Source organism: Sabethes cyaneus, chromosome 2, assembly GCF_943734655.1.
Source record: "Sabethes cyaneus chromosome 2, idSabCyanKW18_F2, whole genome shotgun sequence".
NCBI classification, from domain to species: Eukaryota; Metazoa; Arthropoda; class Insecta; order Diptera; family Culicidae; genus Sabethes; species Sabethes cyaneus.
Genome location: NC_071354.1, coordinates 228,354,997 through 228,382,782, shown reverse-complemented (window position 1 = coordinate 228,382,782; position 27,786 = coordinate 228,354,997). Strand labels below are relative to the sequence as shown.

The 27,786-nt window shown below is 40.4% G+C and overlaps 1 protein-coding gene across 1 annotated transcript in view; it reads right to left on the bottom strand.

Annotated features, from left to right (window-relative positions):
- Positions 1–16,573: 16,573 nt before the first annotated feature.
- LOC128736718 (AF4/FMR2 family member lilli) overlaps positions 16,574–27,786 on the bottom strand; it is a 152,934-nt gene continuing 141,721 nt past the window's right edge. The window contains exons 11-16 of the mRNA XM_053831204.1: positions 26,140–26,190; positions 19,054–19,056; positions 17,404–17,495; positions 17,141–17,333; positions 16,939–17,074; positions 16,574–16,868 (exon numbers count right to left, since the gene is read on the bottom strand). Of these exons, the coding sequence (XP_053687179.1) occupies positions 16,574–16,868; positions 16,939–17,074; positions 17,141–17,333; positions 17,404–17,495; positions 19,054–19,056; positions 26,140–26,190 (770 nt within the window). The remainder of the gene's footprint in view (positions 16,869–16,938; positions 17,075–17,140; positions 17,334–17,403; positions 17,496–19,053; positions 19,057–26,139; positions 26,191–27,786) is intronic.

The following is a 27,786-nucleotide window of genomic DNA, read 5'->3' as shown; positions in this document are numbered from 1 at the left end:
GGTTGCTTTTCGTAAGCGTGGTGACTGCCAGTCATTTGACTGTTTTGCAGTCATTCGCTGCTCCAAACGGTAAAGGCAACTTGATCGAAACGAAAATGTTAAAAAGCTTTAGAATCCGTTCATACTACTGCGTGCCATCGGCGTTTGACTGAGCAAACTGCCAGTTGTGTTATGCATAACGTTCGTATTCCATCACTAAACGGACGGTGTGAACTTGAATGCGTGTTGGTGGGACTGCGGTAGAAAAAAAGGATCAGTCGAAGCCCTGGTCCGAACTAAAAATCATTATAATGTTTACGAAGCTAGCGCGCATGTATTTGTGTAGGACAGCATGACAAATCTAAAATTAAATTTAATTTAATTTTAAGTTTCGTATTGTCAAGCATGACAAATGTTATTCTGCAAAATTTCTGCTGGTCATGTAAGTTTTCCCGGCTGCAAAATAACAACAATGCGTTGCGTGTGTTGTTTTCATAAAATGAATGACGGAAATTGAAACGATTAGTCGACATTTTCTTCGTCGCACGAAAAAAAGTTGGAAATTTGACTGCTGGGAATTCTTTAATGAAAAAAAGCATTTAAATAGAACTCTGCTCACTTTGATTGATCGCATGTGACATTCAACAAACAAAAAATATTTGGGAATAACTAATTTTGCATTGTGTGTCATAAAAATCGCTGATATTTTCAATAATTTGTGTTGGATAGGACGGGAATGGCATTTACGACGAAGCAGCATACCCTGGTAGAAGATAATACTATTTCCTTTTTTCTTAGAATATCGTATTTTTATATAAAATAAACCTAGTTTTGGCCTTCTGGTGCACTTTTTCTTTTCTGAAAAGGGTACATTATACTCCAGCTGAGGCATTTTGCATCGTGTAGTGGAGTTACCTGGAATTTGGACGTTGGTAATAATCTATTCCCACCACGGTTACTCTACAATGCTAATTGAAGTAAACAACGGCAATTGACTTCAACTTAGATCTGTTTACCTATCTTTATAGCCATATTTGCAAGGGGGCAAATTGCGCCACCGCAAGTTGGTCATATTGGCCTGCTGTTAATTATTTGAAAAAATATTAAATACTAAAGCAAATCAAGCATTTCATACCATTGTTTTGATTCATACCGTTGTTACCGTTGCAGAGATAACTTTTTGAAGTTCACTTCACGCAATCGAATCGCAGCAACCGGTTATTTACAGATTTTGTCGAGAAAATAGTTTATGGTTTATGGTTAACGAGGCAAAAAATTACATCGGAAGCTGCATAAAAAAAATATTTTGACGTAGGACTACGTCTTACGGCAAGGTTTGGCTGGGTAGGGTGTCATTCCAAAAAATCTTTCTGGAAAAGTGGTCACCCAGATAACACAAAATCGTAATAGAAAGTTCACATTAAATCGTTTTCATGTCAATTTCATATTGGAGTTGTGTAATGATTAGAGTATGTCAAATCGAAGTGAACAATAAGTTGTTTTGCAGTCGTGCGTGTCTTCATATACAATTCATGACTGTGAATTATAAAGCAGGATAGACAATTGCAATATTTGATTATATCTATATCATATATTCAGTAGTATTTAGTTACGTGTTATAAAAACTGCGCAAAATAGAATTACAAATAGTTGTCAAAATTTTTGCACGTATATCGCCTCCACTTTGGTACATATATGCTCTTATATGGCGAGAAATATAACTTTTTCGTTCAGATATGATTTCGTAGACCTCAGTTGCAATCGAGATATACAAACCAAATGGTTTACTGGGCAGGTTTTGGACGCTAATAGCTTAGCGGTTTCTCGATCGATTTTCAATATTTTTGCACCAATCGATCGGAACATCTTCTAAGAATTGGCTCAAATGAAGAACGCCATTATTTCGTAAGTGCACTCAAGTCGCTTCTTACGCGAAGGATACGTCCCGCGTAAATTCCGAAATTCGCGTAAAAAACACGTAAATTCCGAAATTTGCGTAAAAAAAACGCGTAAATTCCAAAATTCGCGTAAAAACCAAAATTTCGCGTAAAAAAAACTGTGGATTTTAACACTACGCGAAAAAATAGACGTTTTGAGCACATCCGCGTAAATTCCGAAATTCGCGTAAAAAAAACCGCGTAAATTCCAAAATTCACGTAAAAATAGTCGCGTAAAAAACAAACCGCGAAAAAAGCGATTTCAGTGTATACACTATTGAAAAACTGAAAATAATGAAACATTCTCCAACTAGAAATCCTCACATCTTGATTGGTCGATGAAAAGACGTCATCATGGTTTGCACGTGTTTTTTGCAAAAAAGTGACAGAAACTCCTCGTCCCCATAGGTCGAAGATTCTTCACGGCGCTTAAACCTATACCAATTTGATATCCGTGCTTAGGAAGTATCTCAGAGTGCAAGACCATCCCTCTTCTTCAACCGAAGTTATCGTTTCAGCATTAAACCTAGTCTTCATCAACCGCCTTTAACATTTAAGATTTATATTAGTCCAAATTGATGTCCTGAATGTGAAACGTCATCGAAAAGTGAGCGGTCATCAACCCATTTGTGCCGGAACCCGGACTTTAATTTTTATTCTGATGTCGATCACTGGTGAAAACCTACGGTTAATTCGTTTTCGGATGATAGCCCGTTTCAGCCTTAGAATCTTGATTTAATTTGAATTGAAAAGGAAAAATGAATTCATTAAGAAATAAAAATTGAAGAGTTATCAACCAATTTAGTCTAATAAACACTTGGAAAAGTGAAATTAACGAGATATCTGAATTTTTTTCAAAATACACCTGGAAAAACCTGGAAAAGTCAGAGAATTTTATTTCCGCTGGATAATCGACACCATGAGTTTGTTCCGAAAGACCTTAACCCATACACCCACCCACACTGGAAAATACTGGGCAATCAAGCAGAGGAGACTCAAGGCAAAGGGAAACGTTGTCAAAGACGTCAATTCAGATGAAGACCTGGTGGAAAAAGATAGCCAAAACGATGGACGAAGGAAAAGTTTGAGAATTCCTTCGAATCTGTGACGAATAATTTTATCATCCAGAGATTCTAGGGGAGGAATTGTGACTCATCCATCTCGCCAGATCAGCACGTCATGCAGGTGATGACTTTTGGATTGACGAATAAACCTGCTCGCCATACTATGCCCAAGCAGTAGAAAAAGAGCATCCAGAGGATACGAATAGCATAATAAAGCAACACTATGTCGATGATTACGTCGATAGTTTCTGGGATATTAACGTCGAAAAGTTTTTCATCGATACGCTGTGACGAAAGCTCACCAAGGTCCCTATTCTAACCGTCTCCTCACCTAAATTTTTTGGGTGAGAGCACAATTTGTGATTCTGAAACTCACCTAGGCGACTCCGCCTTCAGCTTCGCATCATGGAGATGTGTGGGAAAGATCAATTAGAACCGTTAAGAATTGCTCAAATGTAATAGTGTTAGCTATTTTGAACAAACGCTCGCCCCACGTGAAAGTACCGACGAAAAGGGTTTCCACGTTTTTATTTTTTGATCCGGAGAAGAAGTATCGCCAGAGGTACTTAACCTTTACGTCCCCGACATCAAAAATGAAGGTACTTTCAGTTACACTTTTGGCTCTATCTCATCTGATTTTCAATCGATTTTTATGCAACTAGTCTTAAAAGAACCACATTAGATTGGCCTTTAATGAAAAAATATGCTGGTAAATTCTGGTTTCATTTTCCCGGAGATATTCCAGATCGCGGTGGGATTTTTTTTGACGTCATAAGTAGCAGATGAAAAAAAACTGGAAATCTACTTAATTGACTGCGCAAAAGTTATCCATTTTATTTGTAGTCGCTAATAATGACTTTTACGCTACCCTGTAGAGCGCTGACTTATGCCCCACACTTCGGAACATCCGGCATCGGTTCTACCGGAACTCAAAAGTGGTCATTTGGAATTCTCTCCGGAAATATGGCAAATGGGGTATCAAATGACAGCAGATGTAAAACTGGCAGGGATGATAATAGGGAAAAGTTTGGGGCGGCTATTGGCAAGGAGGAGGTTCAAAAAAGACTTAGTTTTCCTTTTCAGTGATTTGATACTCCATTTGCCATATTTTCGAAGAGAATTCCCAATGACCACTTTTGACTTCCGGTAGAACCAATTCCGGATGTTTCGGAATGCCAAGTTCGGCTCAAAATACAGCCAAATGTCCACTAAAGAGCTCTCCTTGAAAAATCCTGTCATTTGATACCCCATTTGCCATATTTTCAAAGAGAACTCTAAATGACCATTTTTGAGTTCCGGTAGAACCGACGCGGGATGTTCCGGAATGCCCAGATCGGCTAGAAATACATCCAAATGTCCACTAAAGAGCTCGCGTAGAAAAATTCTGTCTATTGACACCCCACCTGCCATATTTTCGAAGAGAATTCCAAATGGCCACTTTTGGTTTCTGGCAGAACCGATGCCGGATGTACCGGAATGTCCAGATCGGCTCAAAATACATCCAAATGTCCACTAAAGAGCTCGTGTTGAAAAATCCTGTCATTTGATACCCCATTTGCCATATTGCCGGAGAGAATTCTAAATGGCCACTTTTGAGTTCCGGCAGAACCGATACCGGATGTACCGGAATGTCCAGATCGGCTCAAAATACATCGAAATGTCCTCTATAGAGCTCGTGTTGAAAAATCCTGTCATTTGGCACCCCATTTGCCATATTTTCAAAGAGAATTCCAAATGACTATTTTTGCGTTCCGGTAGAACCGATGCCGGATGTTCCGGAATACTCAGATCGGCTCAAAATACATCCAAATGTCCCCTAAAGAGCTCGTCTTAAAAAATCCTGTCATTTGATACCCCATTTGCCATATTTCCGGAGAGAATTCCAAATGGCCACTTTTGAGTTCCGGTAGAACCGACAACGGATGTTCCGAAGTGTGGGGCATAAGTCAGCGCTCTACAGGGTAGCGTAAAAGTCATTATTAGCGACTACAAATAAAATGGATAACTTTTGCGCAGTCAATTAAGTAGATTTCCAGTTTTTTTTCATCTGCTACTTATGACGGCAAAAAAAATCCCACCGCGATCTGGAATATCTCCGGGAAAATGAAACCAGAATTTACCAGCATATTTTTTCATTAAAGGCCAATCTAATGTGGTTCTTATAAGACTAGTTGCATAAAAATCGATTGAAAATCAGATAAGATAGAGCCAAAAGTGTAACTGAAAGTACCTTCATTTTTGATGTCGGGGACGTAAAGGTTAATACAACCGAGCAGGAAACAAAGCACAAGCTCGTTCGAATTGGTAAAGAAATGACGGAGTTAGGAGGGTGGAGGTGATATCGAAATAAACTGCAATCCTGTGATGAAATGGTACTGTTTTTTATTTTTTTTTGATTTGTATTTATCCATTTTTGCTTCAATACTGTTCCGTTATTGCATGATTCGGCTTAATCGCCTCCGCGCTCTAGTTTCCCTTTACATGTAGGTATTACATTACATCAAATGTGGATTACCAACCGCACCGGTTGCGTTGAAAGACCAGAATTTTTAATTTGATTACCCGTTTCCGTTCGAAAATATCTATTTAACTGTTGTTGGGTAAACTTTATTTCCGGTCCCAATCTGCAATCACCGGTTTTTTGCCTAGTCTTGTGTGGTTTTGCTCTTTCATAACATTTTATCCTACGCTTTCGGTTTGCATTTTTTTTCTTGTCATCCCGTTACTTAATTAGAATATGTGCGATTACATCTGGACCCAAAATGTTGTTGTTTTCCATATTTGAATTCACGTCTGTGTTAAGGTGCTTATGCATGTGTGGCTGCTGTATGTTTGTGTGTGTAACTACATATATATAACAATGGATGCCTGAATCATTTCGTCGTTTTATTTTCATTCCGTCCGTACCGTATCCGTGCCGGCGGGGATATGAAAAACTCCCGTCAAAAATGTTTAAAATTGCTTCAATCGTTTTCTGTCAATCAGCGGAAAAATTCCGGCCTTCATTCAACTTTATTATTTTTGTTTTTCGTTTTTTTTGGACATAGAAACAATATTGTGCCGAAAGGTAATTCAATTAATAACACCAATACTGACGTGCCGAACGGTACAAATTGCAGCATTCATTTTTTTGTTTGCTTTAATGGAAAATTCAATTTTCTCCGTTAAAAGTAAATTTTCCGGCTACCGTTTCGCTCTCTCTTCATTTGCTGGCTGGTGTACGGTCATGAAATGTGCATTTACTATATACCGATTAAACATCAAAAACAGATTTTACCCACACGCGGTTGATAGTATTTTTTGCCACGTTGCCCGGGCTGGTGTCAGATTATCCGTTCAAAGGAATATTGCATCGGGTTTGGGGTGGGTTTGGGTGCGGTGCGGTAGGGGAAATTGTTGAATGTATACGCAAATTGGTTTTTTAGTACACTAGTTCGGGCTTGGTGTCCCTACTACATCGAGAGGAATGAGAGAGGTGTCGAAGATAAACAATTTGTGTTATCGTTGGATGATCGATCGTGTGTCAAGATTGCACTTCCGGCATTGCACACCATGCGAAGGGGGTAACTATTTATACAGGAAGAAGTTAACATGATTTCTTGTTGTTTTATGATTGCTTTCCCGATTTGCATGTTTAGTTTGATTTTTTTCCCTCTGCTTCTGCTGCTGCTGCTGCCCACACTGCAGTACGTTGTAAAAGTTTTGTTACAAATATCTCAAATATGTACTACTTTGTATGTGTAAAAAATCTACAAACTTTCTGAAATGGATCAAATATTTCAAGGCAGGGCTGGACTAGGAAATGTTTTTTTCTGTTCTTAATTTCGTTATTTTTTCAGTTATTTGTAACATGTTGGATTATTTGCATGTTTGCATGACTATTTCTCATCATGTATGTATTTATCTTAAAGCATGCAGCTTTTTGACTTTATTAACAAATGGAAAAGTTGGTCATATTTTGATTAGTACAATTGCTTGCTATCTAGATATTTTATAATATAAATAAATCCACATAAATCATTATCAAATTAGTTTGATATATATTATCAATTGAACAGAAATGTTCATCTGCATTTACTTAAGAGATAATAAATAAGAACAACTTAATTATTATTTGTTCGTTTGTTTATAAACTTAACGTATTAGCATTGGTTGGTCTAAGATGGCTTTGATTCTCTTCACTTGTCAGTGGAATTTACAATTGTTTTTATCGCGTAGATAAATTTATGGAACAGTAGAAATCAACTGTTAAAACCTTAAATGTTTTCAATGCAGGTGATCGAATTAAAGCAATTAATCTTTGTTATAGAGGTACGTAAAAAATATGTAATTAATATTGCAGCACATATACACAGACGTAACATTTGGAACTATCTGTAAATACATTGTTGACTGTTCGATTGAAAAGTAAGTAACAAAACTGTTTCGTTACTTAATTTTTAATAACGGTAGTGTTTACAATTAACGGAGCCCCCTTGCTAGAAGAAAGTAATAAAACAAAGTTATCTATAGTACCTTAGGGTGTGAAGGGAAAGTGCTAAAAATTAGGTAAGAGAGGTTTGATTGGGGTAACGCTTTTTTGCTAGGGGGGACTTTTACTTTGTCCATTGAATTGCACTTTTGTAGTAAAAGCAACGCTTATTAGGAAGGGAACGGTTCCTCTTTGCCCAAGCTGAGACCGACTAAAGTATGTCGTAGATTATTAAAATGTTGGGCACGATCCAAGAATAATATCAAGTTTTTCAGACAAAAAGAAAAATTTTGAAGTTTATGACTCGAAACATTCGGCATTGATCCAGCTAGCATTATAAGGACGTGGAAAGGAAGCTTGATACGAGAATTACAGATCGTTGAATTTTATGGGTGGCGAGAGGGTGCTGCCTGAACAGCTAAAACCCCGAAAGCTCGGCATAGTGGTACTGCAGGAGATCTATAGCAAAGGCAAGAAAGTGTGTCCAATTTTACCAGTGTGATACAGCGTGCTGGGACCGGGCAGTAATGATGGGTAGAATGCAGCGATAGCGTGATGAATTGGAAGGCAATCAGTGAGAAGTTGTTACGTTGGGGCCGTTTCTTTAACTACACCATCATAAACGAGCATTTTCCACACGAAGGTAGTACCGACGACAAGCAGAAAATGTTCTACAACCCGTGATTCATCAACTTGGTAGCTTCCCGAAACTTGGTGATCAGAAATACATTTCCCTCAAAGAAATACACATGGCCACCTGGAGATCACCTGACCAAAGAGCATAGAACCAAATCGACCATATTATCAATGGTCAGTTTTTCTCGACCATCACCAACATATGCTCCTTACAGAGTGCGGATATCGATTAGTACATGTGCGCTCAGAACTATCGACCGTATATGCCTCGCGACAAATGTGGAGAGCACCAGAAGTTGTGTGCCGCCAATTATAACCGGAGTCTCCCTGTTATCCAGTCTGCCGTCGTTCAAAAGCTTATCACTACCGGCGATGCACATGGCCTGAAAGGGCGACTGCCTTCGAGTTCGGTTACCTAATTGGAACGGTACACAACTTCTTAAACGTTACTTCAATGCCCCTTCCTTACTTAATTTCCCGCGTTTTCCCCTTAATGTCTGATCCCATTCTATTGGATCCTATCAACATTTATGTTTCTTCTACGGTCCCCCACGTCAACAGCACAACCAGAATTTTTTCTTAGGAGGGGTTTTACAAAAAAAAATTGACATAGCATAACCTCAAGGAGTTTATTCAGGAAATGAGGAATTATTTTCTATCATCATAAGATATTTTGGTTAACACTCCGGGTTCTTCACCTGACAAAAAAAAATCAAATTTATATAAAAGAAGGTTAATGTTGAAATTGCGCCTCCCAGTTGACATCGTGGTACGTTGTATATTCAAATCTTGGCTGGGAGAGACTACTATTAGAGTCAATGGGATCAAGTCCCTTCCAGGCGCGGCAAAATTCGAGACAAGTTGACAGCATACAGCTTTGAGAAGATGATCCCGGCGGAGCAAAATCGAAACGAGAGACTTAATTTTCACTGAAGATAGAAAACTTCTTGGCTACGCAGATGACTTTGATATTATAAGCCGAAACTTCGCAACGGCGGTGGCCATCTGCGCTAGACTGAAAGCGGAACAGTCCAAATACCCCAAGTAACAACGCAAGTTTGCTTGCATTCTCAATGCGATTTTCCTGATCAATTTTGGTCATACAAGCCATCATAAGAGTGTAATAAAACCCAAATTGTCGCTTGGAACATGATTGGTAGAGGCTCACAGAGACGAACGTGCACTTTACCACGGGAAACACAAATAAGGAGATCTTGTGGCGCATTTAAGCAGAAAATTAAGCCTACTTTGTCCTTCGCAAAACGCTTCCATCCGCTAGCAAACGATAGCCACCGTACGATGCTGACAAAGCACATAGCCGTTATTGAACCGGCAGTTTTTATGGATTTGACGATACTCACGGAGGACACGCCCGCACTTGCGGACAATATTTGATGGAGCAAAAGCTGGAAGCGGAGAGCGGCGGAGATACACTAGAATCTCTTTTTACGTCCATTTATTTACGTCCTTTTTGCGTCAATATTTTTACGTACGGAATTTGAATTAATGTCGTCTCGTTTTACGTCTAAAATTTGAATTAACGTCCACCCTTTTTACGTCCGATTGTGCTTACGTCCCATAGTAGTGGACGTAAAACGAGATTTGCGTGTATATGAATCACGAGCAGCAGACGCAACTTGCGGAGATTACCATCAGACATCTGGTGAAGCATACGGTAAACTACGGCGGACCGGACAGTCATAAGGAAAACGATTCTATTTAACAAACCCAAGGGCACCCAAAACAGAGGGACCCTACGAGCGGGATGGCCCAACTTGGTCCTACGATTTGCGCCTGGTGGTGTCTTGCGTGGTGGTGATGATGGACGACGAGACCTATGTCACCCCAGATGGCAACGACTGGCGAGCTCCGAGGCGAAGTTCATTTCACACACCAAGTTCCCCAAGAAGGTGCTGCTGTATCTGAAAATCAGCGAGAAGGGGATGTCAAAGCCGCTCTTCTTTCTGAGCTTGCTGAGATCATCTTTCGCTGTCAATTAGAGATGGTCGGGTAGCGGAAAATTTGCCCGAAACCCGCACCCGTACCCGTACCCGCCGGGTTCGGGTATTGAAAAATGATAATTTGCGGGTTCGGGTCGGGTACGGGTTCTTAATTTTTGTTTTTGAAACCGGGTACGGGTCGGGTCGGGTATCTCTATTGACCGCATTTAAAGATGGTCGGGTACCCGGGCCCGTCCCGTACCCGACGGGTTGCGGTCGGGTTCGGGTATCGAAAATAATAAATTTGCGGGTTCGGGTCGGGTACGGGTTTTTAATTTTTTTCTTGATCGGGTACGGGTCGGGTCCGGGTATTCAAATTTTCATACCCGACCATCCTACTGTCAATCACTGTTAGCAAGTAAATTTGTGGGAAGTTATCCAACCAGCTTTGGTCGACGGGCAATCGACAACGGACCAAATCATTGTGCTGGGACAAATACTCCTTCATAGATTTCGAGGCTGCCTACGATATTGTCGACCGTGAAGAGCTATGGAAAGTTATGGAACCGAACGGCTTTCCCGGGAAGCTGACAAGACTGATTAAGGTTACGATGGATGGTATACAGCGCTGTGCTAGGATTTCGGACCCGTTATCAAGCCTGTTTGAAAAAAACATGGGACTTCGACAAGGCGGTGGTATTGCCAGTCTCCTGTTCAACATAGTGCTAGAAGATGTTATGAAACGTACGGGTTTTAATATGCGGGGAACAATCTTCAATAAATCTAGCCAATTTGCCTGTTTCGTGGACGACGTGGAAATTGTCGGAAGGACATTGCGTTCCTGATGGTTGCTGAGTAGTATACCAAGCTGAAGCGTGAAGCAGAGGAGGTTGTACTAGTGGTCAATACGTCTAAAACCAAGTAGGGTAAGGGGTCTAGTTTTTCGACCCAGTGCTAGTTTTCGCACTACTGCTGAAAAATTCACCTAATAAGTGGTTATTTGGTGAATTTTTCAGCAGTAGTGCGAAAACTACCTGTTAGCAGGAGGAACCGAACAGGATCGAGCTCGCATAGGCAATAGTGTGATAATCGACGGAGACAAGCTCGAGGTGGACGTGTGCAGACGTATTTTTGCCGGAAGTCGTGCTTACTATGGTCTCCACAAGACCCTAAGGTTCGGTAAGCTTCACCACTGAATGTACCATGTACAAAACGCTAATAAGAACGGTAGTCCTCAACGGGCTTGGGACCAACTTTGGCGGGGTATATGAGAACGATGTATAGAGGAAAAGGATGAACCATGAGCTGGCGCAGCTCTTCGATGAGCCTAGTACCCAGGAAGTTGCCAGAGCTGAAAGGGTATAATGGGCGGAACACATTGTAAGAATGCCGGACGACAACTCCGCCAAAATGGTTTTCTACTCGAGTCCGATTGGTACCAGACGCAGAGGTGGGCAGCGAGGCAGATGGTTAGACCTTCTAAAAGCTATCGAAGCATTGCCGAGAGGGAGAATTTGGCCAAGTGTCGCCGAGCGCAGAATGAGTTGGCCACCGTCATGAGGAGGTTAAGGTGAAATGAGTCGTCATTGATTTTGTACATTTCAAAAGCAGTTGTTTTGTTTGAATCAAAAATTTTGTTCATTCGCTGTGTTCAGATTGGCAAGAAGAATGCAGTGAATACATTTTTAAATACAGAATCGCTGTTTTGTGCCCAAAAACTGCTTCCGAAATCGGGCTCTCTGTCGAAAAGTTAATGACTGCTAGTTTCCCGTTAAAGTGCTAAAATGAGGTCAAAAATCCTGAAAAACTAAATCAACTATTCCGGGCTAATGACACGTACAAGTTCTGTGCCTGGGACCCCGCAACCTGGGGGTGCCCACATACGCTCCCGATCTTAAAAAAATCCGGCGAGAAATCCGACGGTTACTGTATTTTCGGTGACATTGCGCTGATCAACACCGCCTACAAAGTGCTCTACCAGATCTCGGTATGCTATCTATCAAGAGATTTCGCAAGGCAGTACCACGCGGGCTTTATAGGCACCCGTGCGGATAAAATTTTCACACTCTGACAAATCCTCCAGAAATACCGAGAGTACAAGGTTTCTATGCATCATATTTTCCTGCATGCATCTACCGTATTTGAACGAAAGGTGTTGCGAAATATTTTTGGCGGAGTATAAACAGAACCACTGGCTGCAGGCACTATTTGAAGAGATACCCATCGTACAACTGGTGAAATCGGGACGCCACGGTGGGCCGCCACATCACATCGCATCACATCGCAAGATCAGTAATCTTCAAGAACCCCACTGGTAATAGAAATAGAGGGGCCTATCGGGCTAGATGACTCAACCTGGTTAAAGCCTACATAAGGGTTTCGGGATGCTTAATGAATTGGCAATGAGCAGCCCAGAACTAAGGACATTGAGGACACGTTCTTGGTATAGCACGAGCCACCCGGCTCGGAAGACGAAAATTTATGGCTTAACTGTATTTTCGTTAAATCTGAGTCCATGCATATTTTCATGTTTCGCCAGAATTTTCTTTAGAATACTGTACTTTTACAAGTTACTTTTACTGCCTATGGCTTCATTGCTGACACGTTGTTGGGAAAAAATGAATCTCAAATTCGATGTAAGCCGAAATGCATATAAATTAATGAGCACGTTACAAAAATCAGATATATTTTTTTCGTTAGATAGAACGTAATAGCCTAAATCGTTTTTAAAGATACTCACTTTTACATCAAGTAACATGTAATAAATAAACTTATACAGTGTGACATATATATTTTCGAACAAAAATCATTTTATGCTTGCAAAGGCATACATATATAAAAGGCTTATGTCTGTACCGAAAACCAGGTCTCTGACAGGACGTCATAAGAGGTTTGTTGGTAACTAAAAACAGGTCCCTGACAGGACGTCATGCTTTCGTAGCAATTGTTGTATTCTCAGTCACCTCACAGGTCGACTGCTGGATTGCTCGATAGCTCAACTGGTTGACTAGACTGCTCGACTGGACTGTTCGATTGGACTACTCTATTTGATTGCTCGACTGGACTGTTTAACTGAACTGCTCGACTGAACTGTTCGATTCGACTGCTCGACTCAACTGCTTGATTGGACAGATCGACTTAACTGCTTGACTGAACAACTCAATTTAACTGCTCGAGTGGACTACTCGATTCGACTGCTTGACGCATTTGCTTGATACACTACTCGACCCGACTGCTCGACTTAATTGCACGATTAAACTGCTCGACTGGACTGTTCGATTCGACTGCTCGACTGGACTGCATGACTGGACAGCATGATTCATCTGCTCGATTCAACTACTCGATTCAACTGCTTGATTCCGCCTGGACTACTCGACTCGACTGCTCGAATGAACTGCTTCACTCAACTACTTGACTGGACTATTCGAATCGGCTTCTCGACTCAACTGCTCAACTTGATTGCTCGATTCAACTGAACTGCACGACTGGACTACTCGATTTGATTGCTCGACTCAACTGACAGCTTGATTCAACAGCTCGACTAGACTGCTCGACTTAAGGTGAAACGGTACTGAATCCAACATGGCCGGACATCCTATATCCTATATCCTCACAAGGACGCCATTTTCCGGCCAGGTTGGGATTCAGTACCTGGTGGTACACCTTAACTGCTCGACTAAGCCATTCAACGTGACTGGACATTTATATTTTCCGAATCGTAACATTCGGGCTCAACTAGTACAATTAATATAATCAAACTAAGGCCATGTGTGTGTCATCATGACTTAAGACTTGACGCCGTTTCATTTTCGTATTGTGTCTCGTTCGGTGTGCACGTGCCATGTTCGAGTTACGGTCGTTGATAATAAATAAATTCCGAAACGGTGCTGCACGCGGTACTATTTTTCGTGACCTCAAACATCTCGGCATAAAAAGGGGATCTGTTGAAAACCGTAAAAAAACCGGAAGAAAACGAAGCGTTAGAACTGCAGAGGTCAAGTAGGTTGTTCGAGAGCGAATTCGTCGCAGATGCGACCGGTCCGCACGGAAAATGGCAGTTGAGCTGATTATCAACAGGGAATCTCTTCGGCGAATTTTGAAAGTGGATCTGGATATGAAAGCATTAAAAAAACGTAAAATTCATGGATTAACGGAAGCAACAAAATAAAACCGGCAGGAAAGATGCAAACTGCTGCTCCGTCGGCACGGTGATTCCGAAGTTATCTTTTCTGATAAGAAGCTATTTGTTCTTCAAACCCCGCATCATGCTCAGAATAATCGGTTGTGGTCGGTTTGGATCATCGCAGTTCCAAAGCACGAACGGAACGAACGGACTACGATACCAAAATTCATCTGCCGTCATGGCATGGGGAGATATTTCAAGGAATGGCTAACTTCCTTTTGTATTAATTGACAAGGATTGCCTTTCTAGAAATGGTATTAGAACAAAATTTGATGCCTTGCGTTCGGGGAATGTATGGTGAAGAATATTATTGCTTTCAACAGGGTGGAGCTCCAGCCCAGACTACAAATCTAGTGCAGACGTGGTGCAAAGCCATTCTGACGGACGTCGTGTTGTCTAGGCAAAAGGCGATTTAATAGAGGTATGATTGTTTGTTGCGTTCAGTATCTGTGGGTCAACAACTTTTAAAGCTAGAAAGCGAAATAAAACCTTTATTTACAAAAATATATGACTTTGTAAAAGAAATAACACGTAATTTTATATGATTTGCGATGGTCCATTTAAGTGCATGTCAAAAGACGTAAATTTACAAGTTTTTTTTCGAAGTGTAAGGGATGCTAGAGCTGCGGAAAAATGAACTGACTGTCTAAAAAGCGCGAATTAGACGTTCTCGTCGGTGCAGCAGAGCGATTTGCCAGTAATGACGCACGCAGTTTCTTAAAAACAGGGCGTAGAGCAGGAATTTTGTCATGCCTGTGAGGTGCAATGATAGTGGGGGCAACTTGTTTATTGATAAAATGACGGATAACAGACGCTGTTTAATGGAGAAGTAGACATGGAGAATAGCAAGAACAGGATAAGAATCGTGAGCGATGGACTAGCTGTGGAGTCCCCAACACAAGCGGAGGTTAAGAAGGCAATTAGAGAGCTGAAAAATGGCAAGGCTACTGGTAAGAATGATGTCCCGGTTGAAATTTAAAAAGTGGGGGTGAGCAACTGTATCATGGCCATGGTCAGATTCTGGGCAAAATAACAAATGCCGAAGGAGTGATTCGAAACTATCGGGGCAAACATTGCCCATTTCTGCCTACAAGGTGCTTCCCCGTATACTGTTTTGTAGACTGCGACTATTAGCAGAGTCGCAACTGGGTTTAATGTTCTCCAGCGGATCAGTTGTTTAACCTGTATCAGACACTAGACAAGCAATATTAGACCATTCTCCAGCAAGAAAAATGAAACATTTTCAAATTGAATCTGGGTAATACTCTATCATTACTTAACACACGCAAATGAACAAATTTAAATTTGTTTAATTTTTGGGTAATGAAATAGAAATACTTTTCTCCCAGAGGTTTTAAAATCCTTAACTACTATACTACGTCTGTTTATTTGTGCTGCAAGTGGTTTTAGGAACAACTAAAGTCAGAACGAACACGCGATTACTAAAGCGCAGCTGAGCCACTGTCAACCATGCGCCTCCATCGGAAAACACTGACTGATGGGGACGCAAATTTCCACCGGACGGTTATTTTTACACTGTGTATGAACCTAACAAACGCACAATAAGGGACTGAACCAAAAAAGGCACTTGATGATGTTGTTGGTGTAACATATTTTACTTAACTCTCTTGTGAATTGGGGCACTTTCGGAGAAAGAGCACTCTTTCGATGACTTGCGCGGTTGCTGAGTGCCAAAAGTGTCGGTATTCTTCTACTGATAGATGGCTTAGGATAGGGAAAGTTACGGAGATAGGCTAGGCTTGATACTAAAAGAGGAAGTCAGAAAATAGAACAAACTAAAAGCAGTTACTTCATAAGGTAGATTTATTTTTTTGGTTTTTTAAAAAATTATCAATTTAAATTTTAAATAAATGCTAATTTCTAACATATAATAGAAGTCAATTGTAAATAGAAGGAATATGGAAATGAGAAAAAACTGGTTCGAAAATCTGAAAAAATCAAAACAGTGGCTTTTAACTTAATCTAAAAGACACATATCACTTATCATAACGGTTTGAAATAGAATAATACCGGTGCATGCGCATTTTCGATCTATGCAAATTGGTTCGAACTTTTTTTTGCTCTCGCTGTACAAAATAACCGCAACCTAAGCCTAATTTGTATCCGAATAAGGAAACCGATTCTGTGTGATACATACTTTTGATTCTACATTGTTTAAGTTTACTCTAAATAAAAGTGCAGCCGCTTAACCTAGCAAAAATCTACGTGCATCATCAGTAAGAATAAAATCGTCTGCTTTGGCCTTTGGCGCGTACGTAACTGTCACCATCGCCAATTCACTATCTCATCTATGATTACATACGTAATAGGAAAATGGAACGAACATGTTATCAGAACAAGCCTTACAATACGTGCAAATTTTCACAGCTCTTGGATTTGGAATCGCGTGCCCAGACGCGGCCCAGCAGTCCTTTCACCTTCAGGCTGGCCGACGTCCGCGAACCGCGGTACTTGCGCGGACTGCTGTGCGCACTGCCGGGCGGAGTTTCGCCCATTCCACCGCCCGGAACCGGCCCACAGGAGACCGGTGTGCTCGGGTTGGTTCCACCGCCCATTCCGGACAGGCAGATCGCACCGCCGAGCGGTGAACAGGCACGCCGTTTGGACTTGCGAATCGATCGCTTGCGGAAGAGATCCCTGTTTGAGGTTTGAGGGGAGACAATTTTGGTTAGAAATGAATGACGACTACAGATAGGTTATTCATTACCTTGATTTTTCCGGATTCTCCAGCTTAAGCCGAATTTGTGAGAGCAGCCCTACCAGTAGCTCGTCTACGTTGTGGTTGATTCCGACGGATGTTTCTATGAATTTGCAGTCGTATTGTGTTGCCATCTGTTTGCCCTCTGCAGATGATGGATTAGAAATTAGCGGAATTTCGGAGAAAAGTTAAGTTGGAAAAGAGCACTCACCATCTGAGGTAACCATTCGACTGCGTGCCAGATCGGCTTTGTTGGCCACTAGGATGACCGCTTTTTGAGCAATGTTTTCCGTTGTCCACAGTACCTGGAGGACCTGTTCAGCAATCTGGAAGCTGCCTCGGTCTGCGGATGAGTAGATTACGCAGTAGCCGTGCGGGTCGTACGATGACATGCAGTTTTCCGGCTGTGAGATGATAAGATTGAACTCAATATTAAAGGACGTAAATTAAAGTGAAGTTGGTCCTGGAACCTACCGTCATGTCCATATAGCTGTGATCGATAAAGGTCAACTCGGACTCTTCGCCGCTCAACAGCACGGACACAGTTTTTTCGCCGGAGTCGTCATCTGCAATGAAACAGGGTAGAAAAAACCATTTGTTAGCATGACAACTATTGAAATTTTAACTATTGGACAGACGAATTATTGTTTTTGTTAATTGCTGATTGGGAAGAATTTTCGTCTGATGGAAAATTAGATCTGACGTTTGTAGAATGTGAGATATAAAGGGTAAGCAATTAGAGCAATTTGAGCGTGTTGAAATTTTACCGTAAACAGCCTTTATTTGGTCGGTGTTAAGTCACCAGTTAGGTAAGGTAAGGCGTCGTCTCGATAACGCTGTAGTACTTCTCCGCTGTAGTAGCAGCTTGCCAAATCAGACCAAAATGTTACTGGTCCATTATGAGCTTTAATCTACGGAAGAATAGGTTTTATACGGGCACTCCTGGTTGCACATTTTGGAATTTATAGTTTTATTTGTCGGCAAAAGCAAATTTGAATTTGCTAGGAACATCACCACCACTGGTTTTATAAAACTTTTGTCCGAAAACCTGCCCATAATCCATCTTAACGCAGGTTTCGTCGTTCACAAGGATGCACACTTCGTACTTCGTAAGAATCTCACTGTATAACTTCCGGACACGTCTTTTGACCACTAGAATCTGCTTCATCACCCTGTTTGGTTGCTTACTGGCCCGAAAAGATTGAAATGCTTCTCACAGCCGAGTCACTCTAACGGTGCTTTAGCAGGCATTAAATTTCTTGGTGACATCATAATCTGACAGCCCTGGTTTGGCTCTAATCGTTCTCAACACTTTAAAACGCAGGTTTCGATCCTTGGTTCCATTACAACGCTTGCTATGATCCTGCCAATCGATAGTGCCATTTTGACTCAAACTTCAAACAGTCAAAAAACACGAATATTTTAGAATAAAACACTTTAGTATCGCAAGTAGGATAAAATATTATGCTTATTGTACACCCACCATGTTCGTTAGAATATGCTCTTTCTGGAAACTGTGGGTGTAGCCAAATTCCCAGTAAACGGATTAAAATCTGTTCCAAATCAATAGTTAACTGCGAATACATTCCATTGGCCAGTGTTAGCGGAGTTGCTTAATCTTTGTATTAGTTCTTTTGAGTTCTTATATTGCATAATATAGCTCTAAGATATTGTACATAAAAGAGTCAAAGCCGGAAACTGAAACAATTACAGTAATGTTCCGATTTTGTCAGCCCCATGTTGAATTTTGGGCTGACAAAATTTTTCGAATTTTTTTTTCAAAATTCAAGACTTAAAATCTTCCATATCTAAGGCTTCTGCCAAAAATTCAATTTTAACCCTCAATCGGTCAATCGAAAGCTCAATGAACCGGGCACAGCACACTGGCCTAGAACCTTTTTTGATGCGCATTAGCTTTGAGCGGGAAAACTTGGTTTTAGGTTTAGGGAACTTTTGGAAGAGTTTCTTAACATTAAAATTTCTATCGTCCAGCGGAATTCAAATGTTGATTAATCCCCCTAAAAGGGCAATAAAAATTTATTTTTCTTCAGTTTCTATATAACACATTGATGTGTTCTGCAAAGTTTTACAGTATATTATTCCAAGAAATTTTGCTACAGTAACCTTCTATCTCTTCAGCAACGATAGAAAAATTCTATTTCTCATAAATGAAAAATCTTTAAAATCAGTTTTTCTCTTTAGCTGTTTTTGTAGGAGATGTATGATTTTTTCTTGTTTTACAAAGTTGTACAAATAGTAAAAATACACAACATTGCTGAATATAGTATACCTCTATCTTTGCTTGTTTAGGAACTATAGAACTTTTACTATAAAAATACTTTAATGTTGACTCTGAAAGACTCGCAAGAAGGCATCGTTTTATTCAAAAACTCTCCCCAGATAATCAGGATAGTTTCAAGCAGGCTGAAAAGTATTATGAATCATGTTTAAAAGCACAAAAGTTAAACAAAATTTATAGGCTGACAAAATCGGGACTTTTAAAATCGGGACAGATAAAATCGGGGGTAGACAATATTGGGAACTGACAAAATCAGAACATTACTGTAGTTTTTATGGTCGTATTGGATTTTATTTAACTGAATAAAAACATCTGGCTGTTTGCAACATTTAAGTAGTCTGATTAGAGTAAAATGTTGCCTAGAAAATTCTTGATCGTTTGCTATCATTAGCTAATTTTTTAAAATTTTGCGACTTGGGCCGGCCTGATTTAACACCGACCATATGATATCGCGACAAGCAATCGAGTCGAGCAATCGAGTCGAGCAGTAGAATCAAGCAATCGAATCAAGCAGTTGGATCGAGCAGTCGAGTCGAACAGTCAAGTCGAGCAGTTGAATCAAGCTGTTCAGTCAAGCAGTACGGTTGAGCTGTTGAGTCAAGCAGTCGAGTCGAGCAGTTGAATCGAGTGGTCGAGTCGAGCAGTCAAGTCGAGCAGTTAAATCGAGAAGTCCAGTCGAGCAGTCAAGTCGAGTATGTATATTTTATTCACGACAGATACGTATTTCGCCTACGGCTTTAGGTTTCGTATTCTACTAAGACGCTCCAAAAACTTCAGTCAAGTCGAGTAGTCCAGTCGAGTAGTCGAATCGAATAGTTTAGTATAGCAGTCGGGTCAAGCGGTTAAGTCGAACAGTTTATTCGAGCAGTCGAGCACTTGAATCGAGCTGTCGAATCAAACAGAAGTCAAGCAGTCAAATCGAGCAGTCTAGTCGAGCAGTTAAATCAAGTTATTCAGTCAAGCAGTCCAGTCGAGCAGTTGAGTCGAGCAGTTGAGTCGAGCAGTCAAGTTGGGCAGTTGAACGAAGTAGTCGAGTCGAGCAGTTAAATCTAGTAGTCTAGTAGAGCAGTTGAATCGATCACTCGAATCGAACAGTTTAGTCTAGCAGCCTAGTCGAGCAGTCGGGTCAAGCGGTTCAGTCGAGTAGTTCTGACGAACAGTTGAGTCAAGGTGTCGAATCAAACAGTTAAGTCAAGCAGTTGAGTCGAGCAATCTAGCCGAGTTGTTGAATCAAGCTGTCAGTTGAGTCGAGCAATCAAATCGAATAGTCTAGTCGAGCAGTTGAATTGACCAATCGGGTTGAGCAGTTGAGTCGAGCAGCCGATTCGAATAGTCCAATCGAGTAGTTGAGTCAAGCAGTTCATTCCAGCAGTCGAGTCGAGTAGTCTAGTTGGGCAATGGAATCAAGCAGTTGAATCGAGCAATTAAGTCGAGCGTCGAATCGAATAGCTGAGTCGAGCAGTTCAATCGTGTAGTTAAGTCGAGCAGTCGGGTCAACCAGTGGAGCAATCGAGCAGTTCAGTAGTCGACCAGTGAGGTGATTGAGAATACAACGCATTGCTACGAAAGCATGACCTCCTGTCAGGGACCTGTTTTTAGTTACCGATAAGCCTCTTATGAGGTCCTGTCAGAGACCTGGTTTTCGGTACAGACATAAGCCTCTTATATAAATATTCGCTGCAATCTGACACCGTAATGGTAATTTCCACTAGCAGTACATTAGATTTTTTGGCGGAAAAAATTAATTTTCAATGAATTTAAATATTTAATGAATGTTGTTTGCTTATCACTATCCTGCGGACCTGTCGAAAACTCTAAATATTTCTATTAACTATTTGTTTATAATAAACACTTGAAAAAAACGTTTGAATCAGGGGTAAAATGAACCCTTTACTATGGGGGCAAAATAAACAGTGTGTATAATAACGTTTTGTTTTCCATTTTTCAGTTAGTTTCCAAAAGCACTGTTGAATATTTACAGCTCATGTAGAATGATGACAATGTAAAATAATGTTCAATTTATCCCACCCCTATTTACCCATTTTCACTTTCGAAAAAAATCAGGCTCGAATGTCTCGCTTTTGAAAATAAAGAATCATTATCATGAGATATCGTTCTTGTTGAAATGATTTTGATGCGTTCAACATTAGTTTAGTTTCTGTAGGAGCAAATGGCGAAATTGCTTAGGCTGTTCATTTCACCGCCAGTTCCCCTAACAGCTCTTCCGTTGTCGCAGTTCCCGTTTTTAGCTAGGTGTCTGATCAGCAGCTAAACTCCTCCAATCCGCTGCTGTTGTATTATCAGAACGTACGTGGACTTCGAACCAAAATCACTGATGTTTTTGCATTGCTGTAACAGAATTGAACTTCAATATCCTCGTTTCAACGAAAGGCAATTATTTTTACAGTTTGCATAGCATTTTTCCCAGTTCTTTCAATATTCATTCTTCACAAAAAACACATTTACTCCCTCAAGAAAGTACAAAATAACTTGACCAGTATAAGTAGATCTCAAATTGACGAATTTTGTGAAAGTTGGAAGCCTGGCTTGATGGGAAGATTCACTGGCAGTAGCCGATCGGACTACCTAACAGTAGATCTTTATAAACAAGTCCGAGAAACGTTAGCAACGGCTCTACTCATCCTATTACATCCGACGGATCTTGCAGGAAAGTCGGAAGCGCAAATGTGTCCACGCATAGCATCTTTATTGACTTCAATGCAGCATACGATACAGTCGATCGAGACCAGCTATGGCAGATAATTCACGAACACAGATTTTCGGACAAACTGAAGCAACTGTTCAGATATACTTTGTTTCGGGTTCCTCTCGAGTTCCTTCGAGACGCGGTAAAAATTAAGACAAGGTAACGGCTTATCCTACATACTGTTCAACATCACTTTTGAGGGAGTGATCTGAGGAGTAGGAGTCAATCAGAGGAGTAGGAGAAAACTATCATTAACTACTGATAATTATCAATAAGCTACAATATCACTTAGTATCAGTAAGGTTTCGCTGTTATTGATATTTACTGATAGTTACGTCGTCTCGTTAGAAAAATCAGATTAACCTTAATGGTCGATAGTTTCGTACGATAGATGAGGATGATATAATATATCGTCATCGTCGTCAGCAGCCTACGGCTCTGGTGGTTCGTGCTGTTTCAAGCAGTCGTCTCGATTTATGTCGATCTAGAGTCCGCCGCCCTAGGGTTGTTGAAGTTGCACTGTCGTCCGGCATCCTTACGACGAATCTGGCCCATCGTAGCCTACCGACATTCGCCAGATGGAATTCTCCCCGCAGTGCAAGTAGATCGTGATTCATACACCTCCGCCACTCTTTGCTTTCAGTTTGTACTGCGCCAAATATCGTTCACAGTACCTTTCGCTTGAGCACGGCAATGGAGCGTATGCCCTCGGTAATCAGCGTCACGGTTTCAAGTCCATAAAGAACTACTGGTCTAATAAAGGTTTTGTACACTGTCAGCTTAGTACGGTGGCGTATGCTTCTTGGGCGTAACGTTTTGCGAAGAGCAAAGTAAGCCCAATTTCCCGCTTGAATGCGCCGCTGGTCTCCTTACTAGTATTGTCACGTCACTCGATCCACTTGAGCTCTTTTCAGTCGCGGTAGTTTATCCAGGTAACCGACAGTATCGTATACTGCTTTGAAAGCAATGAAGATGTGTTGCGTGGGCACGTTGTACTCCCAACATTTTTGCAAGATCTATTGACTGGTAAAAATTTGGTTCGCAGTTGCGCGAGCCCTCATGAAGCCCGCTCACCAACTTACAAAGCGAACTTACAACGAATAATGCAGTTATAATATTGCAATTTCCAATTTTTTTGCTTCAATGCCGTGCTGGATAAAATTACTTATATTTACTGATAGTTATCAGTAACGTACTGGAAACTACTGATAGATATCAGTAACGATTTTTAATGATAGTTCCCAACCCTACTGTAGAGCCAACAGACAATTGATTGTATAAAAAAACATGACTTATATTCCACAAATTATTTTTTTGCCCCCCGATTTTTCAAGGTATGCTCAAAGGGGGGGGGGGGCGGTGGTGGTTAACAAAAACTTTAAAAATAATTTGCAGTGGCCGAAATAAGAAAAAAATATTTTAATTTTTTTTTGAAAATTTGAACATAATTTTTCTCAGTTTCCACCGACATGGAAAATTTTGTAAAATCCTGAAAAAATTTCCATGAATTTTTCCAATTTCTGAAAAATATTTTTCCCAAATTGTTGATAAAATTTTCACACATTTTCACAAAAAAAATTGATTTGCGACGTTTGATTCAAGAGTTACAGACTTATCAAATAAGCGATGTCTGAGAAAATCGGAAAATTTACTTGGTGGTTTTCTAGAAAAAAAAAAGCACACTTTTCATTAATCGGCCAATCTTAATGTTCGTATGCGAATTTTTATAAAATTGTAATACCATTTTTTGAAATTTTTTTTATTAACGACCCTTTAAATAGGTTTATTCATTCAGTTCCGTTGTGAGATCTTTCGGCACAAATCAATAAGGTAATTTTGGAAAATCCCCCAAGGCGTGAATTGTCCATACAGTTCCTCCACAACTTCTCAACTTCCCAATCACAGACGACACATGCATTTACGAACTAGCTACGGTAGAGGATTAAGTATATTTAGTCCGTTATTCTTCTTTCGAAACATTGCCATAAAGCGGTTGCAGCTCAGCAATCAAGAAGCGGACATGACAGAATACGGTACAACAGAATTGGACAACATCGAAATACCAACAAGTTAACCTTGGAGGTCGCGGTTGTAGCTCGAGGAAAGAGGAAACAGGTAAGACAGTACACGTTCGTACGGGACTTAACAGGGTTGGCTTGCATCACAATGACGAGCTTAGTTTCGTTACTATTGCTCCAGCTGTATTTCTACCAGATTTGCAGCTAAATTCTATTTTCGCTTGAATTTTTTCTGGTCACTTGTTGTTCCAACTTTCTTGTTAAAGTTTTCCTTTACAATCTATTGTAAAATTAATAAAATTGAACAATTGATATTTCTTAATCGGGCTTAGCTCCGGAGTATTGATTGGACTCCTTGGGAACGACGCCATTGTCGTTGTGCCACTATTCAGTCGTGAATTTGAATAGCCAGTAAAAGCTTGCTTGCAAGCTTGCTAAATCAGAAAAAGTAATCAACCTCTTGCTGCTCCAGGAAAGGGCAGTAACCTCTTCTGAAGGCAATCTTTTTGATAAATTTCGGGCTTGAAAGTGAAAAAATGCGAACCGTCACCAATAATGGCGGTAGACAATCAATTACCTAAGATAAGTGATTATATTTTTTTCACAATAACGACCGGCAGGTTTTGGTATAAGTCCACGGTCGCTTCCGTATCGCAATATACAATAATCATTAATATACTTACGGCATCGAAATTGGTTAAATAAATCACGAATTGTGAAAGTTTGTTCTAGAACTGTTTTGCTCTTGCTATTAAAAAATCGTTCTACGGTTTACCGATTCCAGTTATAACTGGAACCCTGTTAGTCCAAGATTTGTTAAATTAAATTTCCTGTAACACAATCTACAGGATTTGGGATTACAACGCGCTGGCGCTTACAATTATCACCCCCGAACGAAGATTGATTGAAGATTTGTAATGCAATCTCAAATCTCGTCAGAACGTGCCGCCTCGCTATAAGCGCTAGGTAAATTCAACGGAATTTCTCTTTTACCGGTGTCTAATTTGAAGACGTTTATCCCGCCAGATCCGATTACCAATTTGCCAGATTCGAAGCGCAGCGCTTGAAAATTGCGAGTAAATTTGCTCACCGGAAACGGTTTTCGCCCAGAACAGTGCAGAACGGTGTGGTGAAGATTTGTTCTTCTGCACCTCGTATTTAGTACGAAACAGATACGCCCTTATCGTGGTGGAATGGAAGCAAAATTTAATGAAACATTTAATTAGAATGAATTAATTTCCAGCCTTATCGCTGCTGGCTGAGAGCTCTGCTTTCGCTCCGGCCGGTTATGACTGTAACATTGCTAACTTTACGAGTTTTCCGTTGCGAGGCGAGGCGGGGGCTTGTTACGGTCGTAAAACCGGACACACTTCTATTTTCCAAATTAGAAGCCGGAATTATCTGGGTGGGAAAATACACGCGTCGTAAAGTGGATGTCGGTTGTCGGCCGCCGCCGCCACCGCTAAAATAATGGAATGCGAAAAGGCCACCCGTTTGCGAGGATTTGAATATACCCTTGCGCAGTGTTTGTGCTGCTTTTAAAACATTGTGGCTATCGGGTGAACCGGAACAATGTAGAGTTTTCAGGTTAATTAAAGATGTCTGAACATGATAATTGTATTCTGTTTCAAAGAAGTTTATTTTGCTTCTGTTTTTACTTTCTTCAGAAATATAAAAATAAATTTGATAGGCAGTTTAAAAAAAATAGAATGGCATCAGACAGTTGAATTATAATCAATATTTATGTGGTTCGTGCGGGTTCAATATTTATACACGTGCAGTTCTTTGAAAGGAGGAATTTGTACGAGGGCAAAATATTTAATAGCTCGACTCTTAATTTTTCCCACAAGCGCTATGAGCGTGAAGTTCCCCTGTTCACACATTGGCGCCAACATCGGATTCATATTTATTCTATGCATTGAATAAGCTTATTAGTGAGCTTTACTACTGGGAAGGTCGGTCGTTTTAACGAACCAGACATGATAGACATGAATCATGCAAGACGCGGAAATCTGTATACATACCAAGCTAAGCAGATTAGAGATAAACTATTGTGGGGAGCAATATTAGAGCCTATAGTGTGCCCTAAAGCGAGCCTAAATTACACACACTGACAACAGTCGACAACACATTGCTGGGCGGGGGACACCATCTAGCACATTGTACAAATATTGCTGCTTTATTACCATCCGGGGCCTGCAAGTGGATTGCGACGTCACAGGGGCACTCGTTATGATCTGATGAATGCGATATCGTCCATCGAGAGAGAGATAGAGAAAGAGAACGCCGATCCAAAATGGTACCAAAAAGAAAAGCATATGATGGGTGTTAGATTGCTGCACTGAACGATACAAATATTGATAATACCATGTGATGTTAATCAATTTGCAATTATGACAAGCTGTTATCGGGTAATCCATTCTATTTATATTAAATCAGATAGTTTAATCGTCCTGCTAATGGCTATTTATGACGCGTTGTACTGTACGAAGGCAGATGAGCAGAAACCTCACCCGTTAATCGCTGGTTTTATAATCGAACCACTTGTCAACCTATAATGTTGACATGGACCGAACCCCCCGTTTCACTCCATGTATTGACCCCATGTTTCAAATTACTGAAGCACGAAGCTCATGGAACATGGATTCTGTGGTTGGCAGGTACTATGAAAATCTGTCATCTGTTGGACGCATAAAACCAATGTGGCACCAGCAAGTGTGAACGAAAAAATGCTGTGGGAATTTTACTAAGCCAAACCCAGCCACATAATGGAATAATAAAATAGTTTAGGAACGTAGATGCTCATACAAATATGACGTCCAATTCAGATGCGAGCGTAGTGGTACATTGGAACTGATTGTATTCAACTTTTTTTTTAAAGCAAAACTTAATTAACAGTAAACCAGTAAATGACGTTTATAAATTACCACCATCATTGGCACTGAAATAGATTATGATGCTTCAGAAATTTAAAAAATAGCGGATGGTTTTGCTTTGGCATTCAATCGTGGTAGAATATTGTTGATCACTGGCAAACAAGGCACCTCCATCGAATCCAAAGGTAACGAGAAAGGATGGTTATTTTGCAACTTGCATGGTCGGACGTCTACGTCCAAAAGAAACCCAAAAATATTTAGTAATTTTAATTTCATTTCATTTTTCACCATTTAGTTCAAAGGACAGATTGGGGAAGATGAAATTTGCCAAAGTGAAAGTTTTCTTTTTCCTAGGTTTTGTCTGTTAAACTGGTTAAGTGCTTATTAGTTTTGCTGTTTTGCTTGTTTTTGAAACAAATCAGTTCCAATCAAGGACGCTTACTCTCGAGTTTCGTCCGTGATTTTTTATCATTCCTCTTTCGCCTTTGCTTGGGAAATACGCCAGAAAGAGTGACAAAGCCCCCTCGTGCCAAAAAATTTCTTTCGAACGCGATTAAACCTAGTCCAATTTGATGTCTGTGTTAGGGAAGTGTGCAGTCTTGTAGTCGTTTTTTATCGTCTATTCGTCATATTATTGTAGTGTTTTCGACGTTTCGTTGCTTTCTTTGAGCATTTCTTTGTAACCCTTTCCTTGTATTTATTGTCGTTATTTTTATCTCTCTATTGCATTTCTGTTGTCTTTTCATGTTCTTTTTGCCAAATTTTCATCGTATTTTCGTCGTTTTTTGACGTCTACTTTTGATACGTTTTGTGATTTTTTTCGGCAGTTTTTTGTAGCTCTTCACAAGTAGCAATTTAACCAATATCATAAAACTGCTAATAAAACTGTAAGTTTAACCTAGAACTTTCCGACGACCACTAAAAAACTGCCTTCCGACCAAGCGGCTCGCTCTTCAG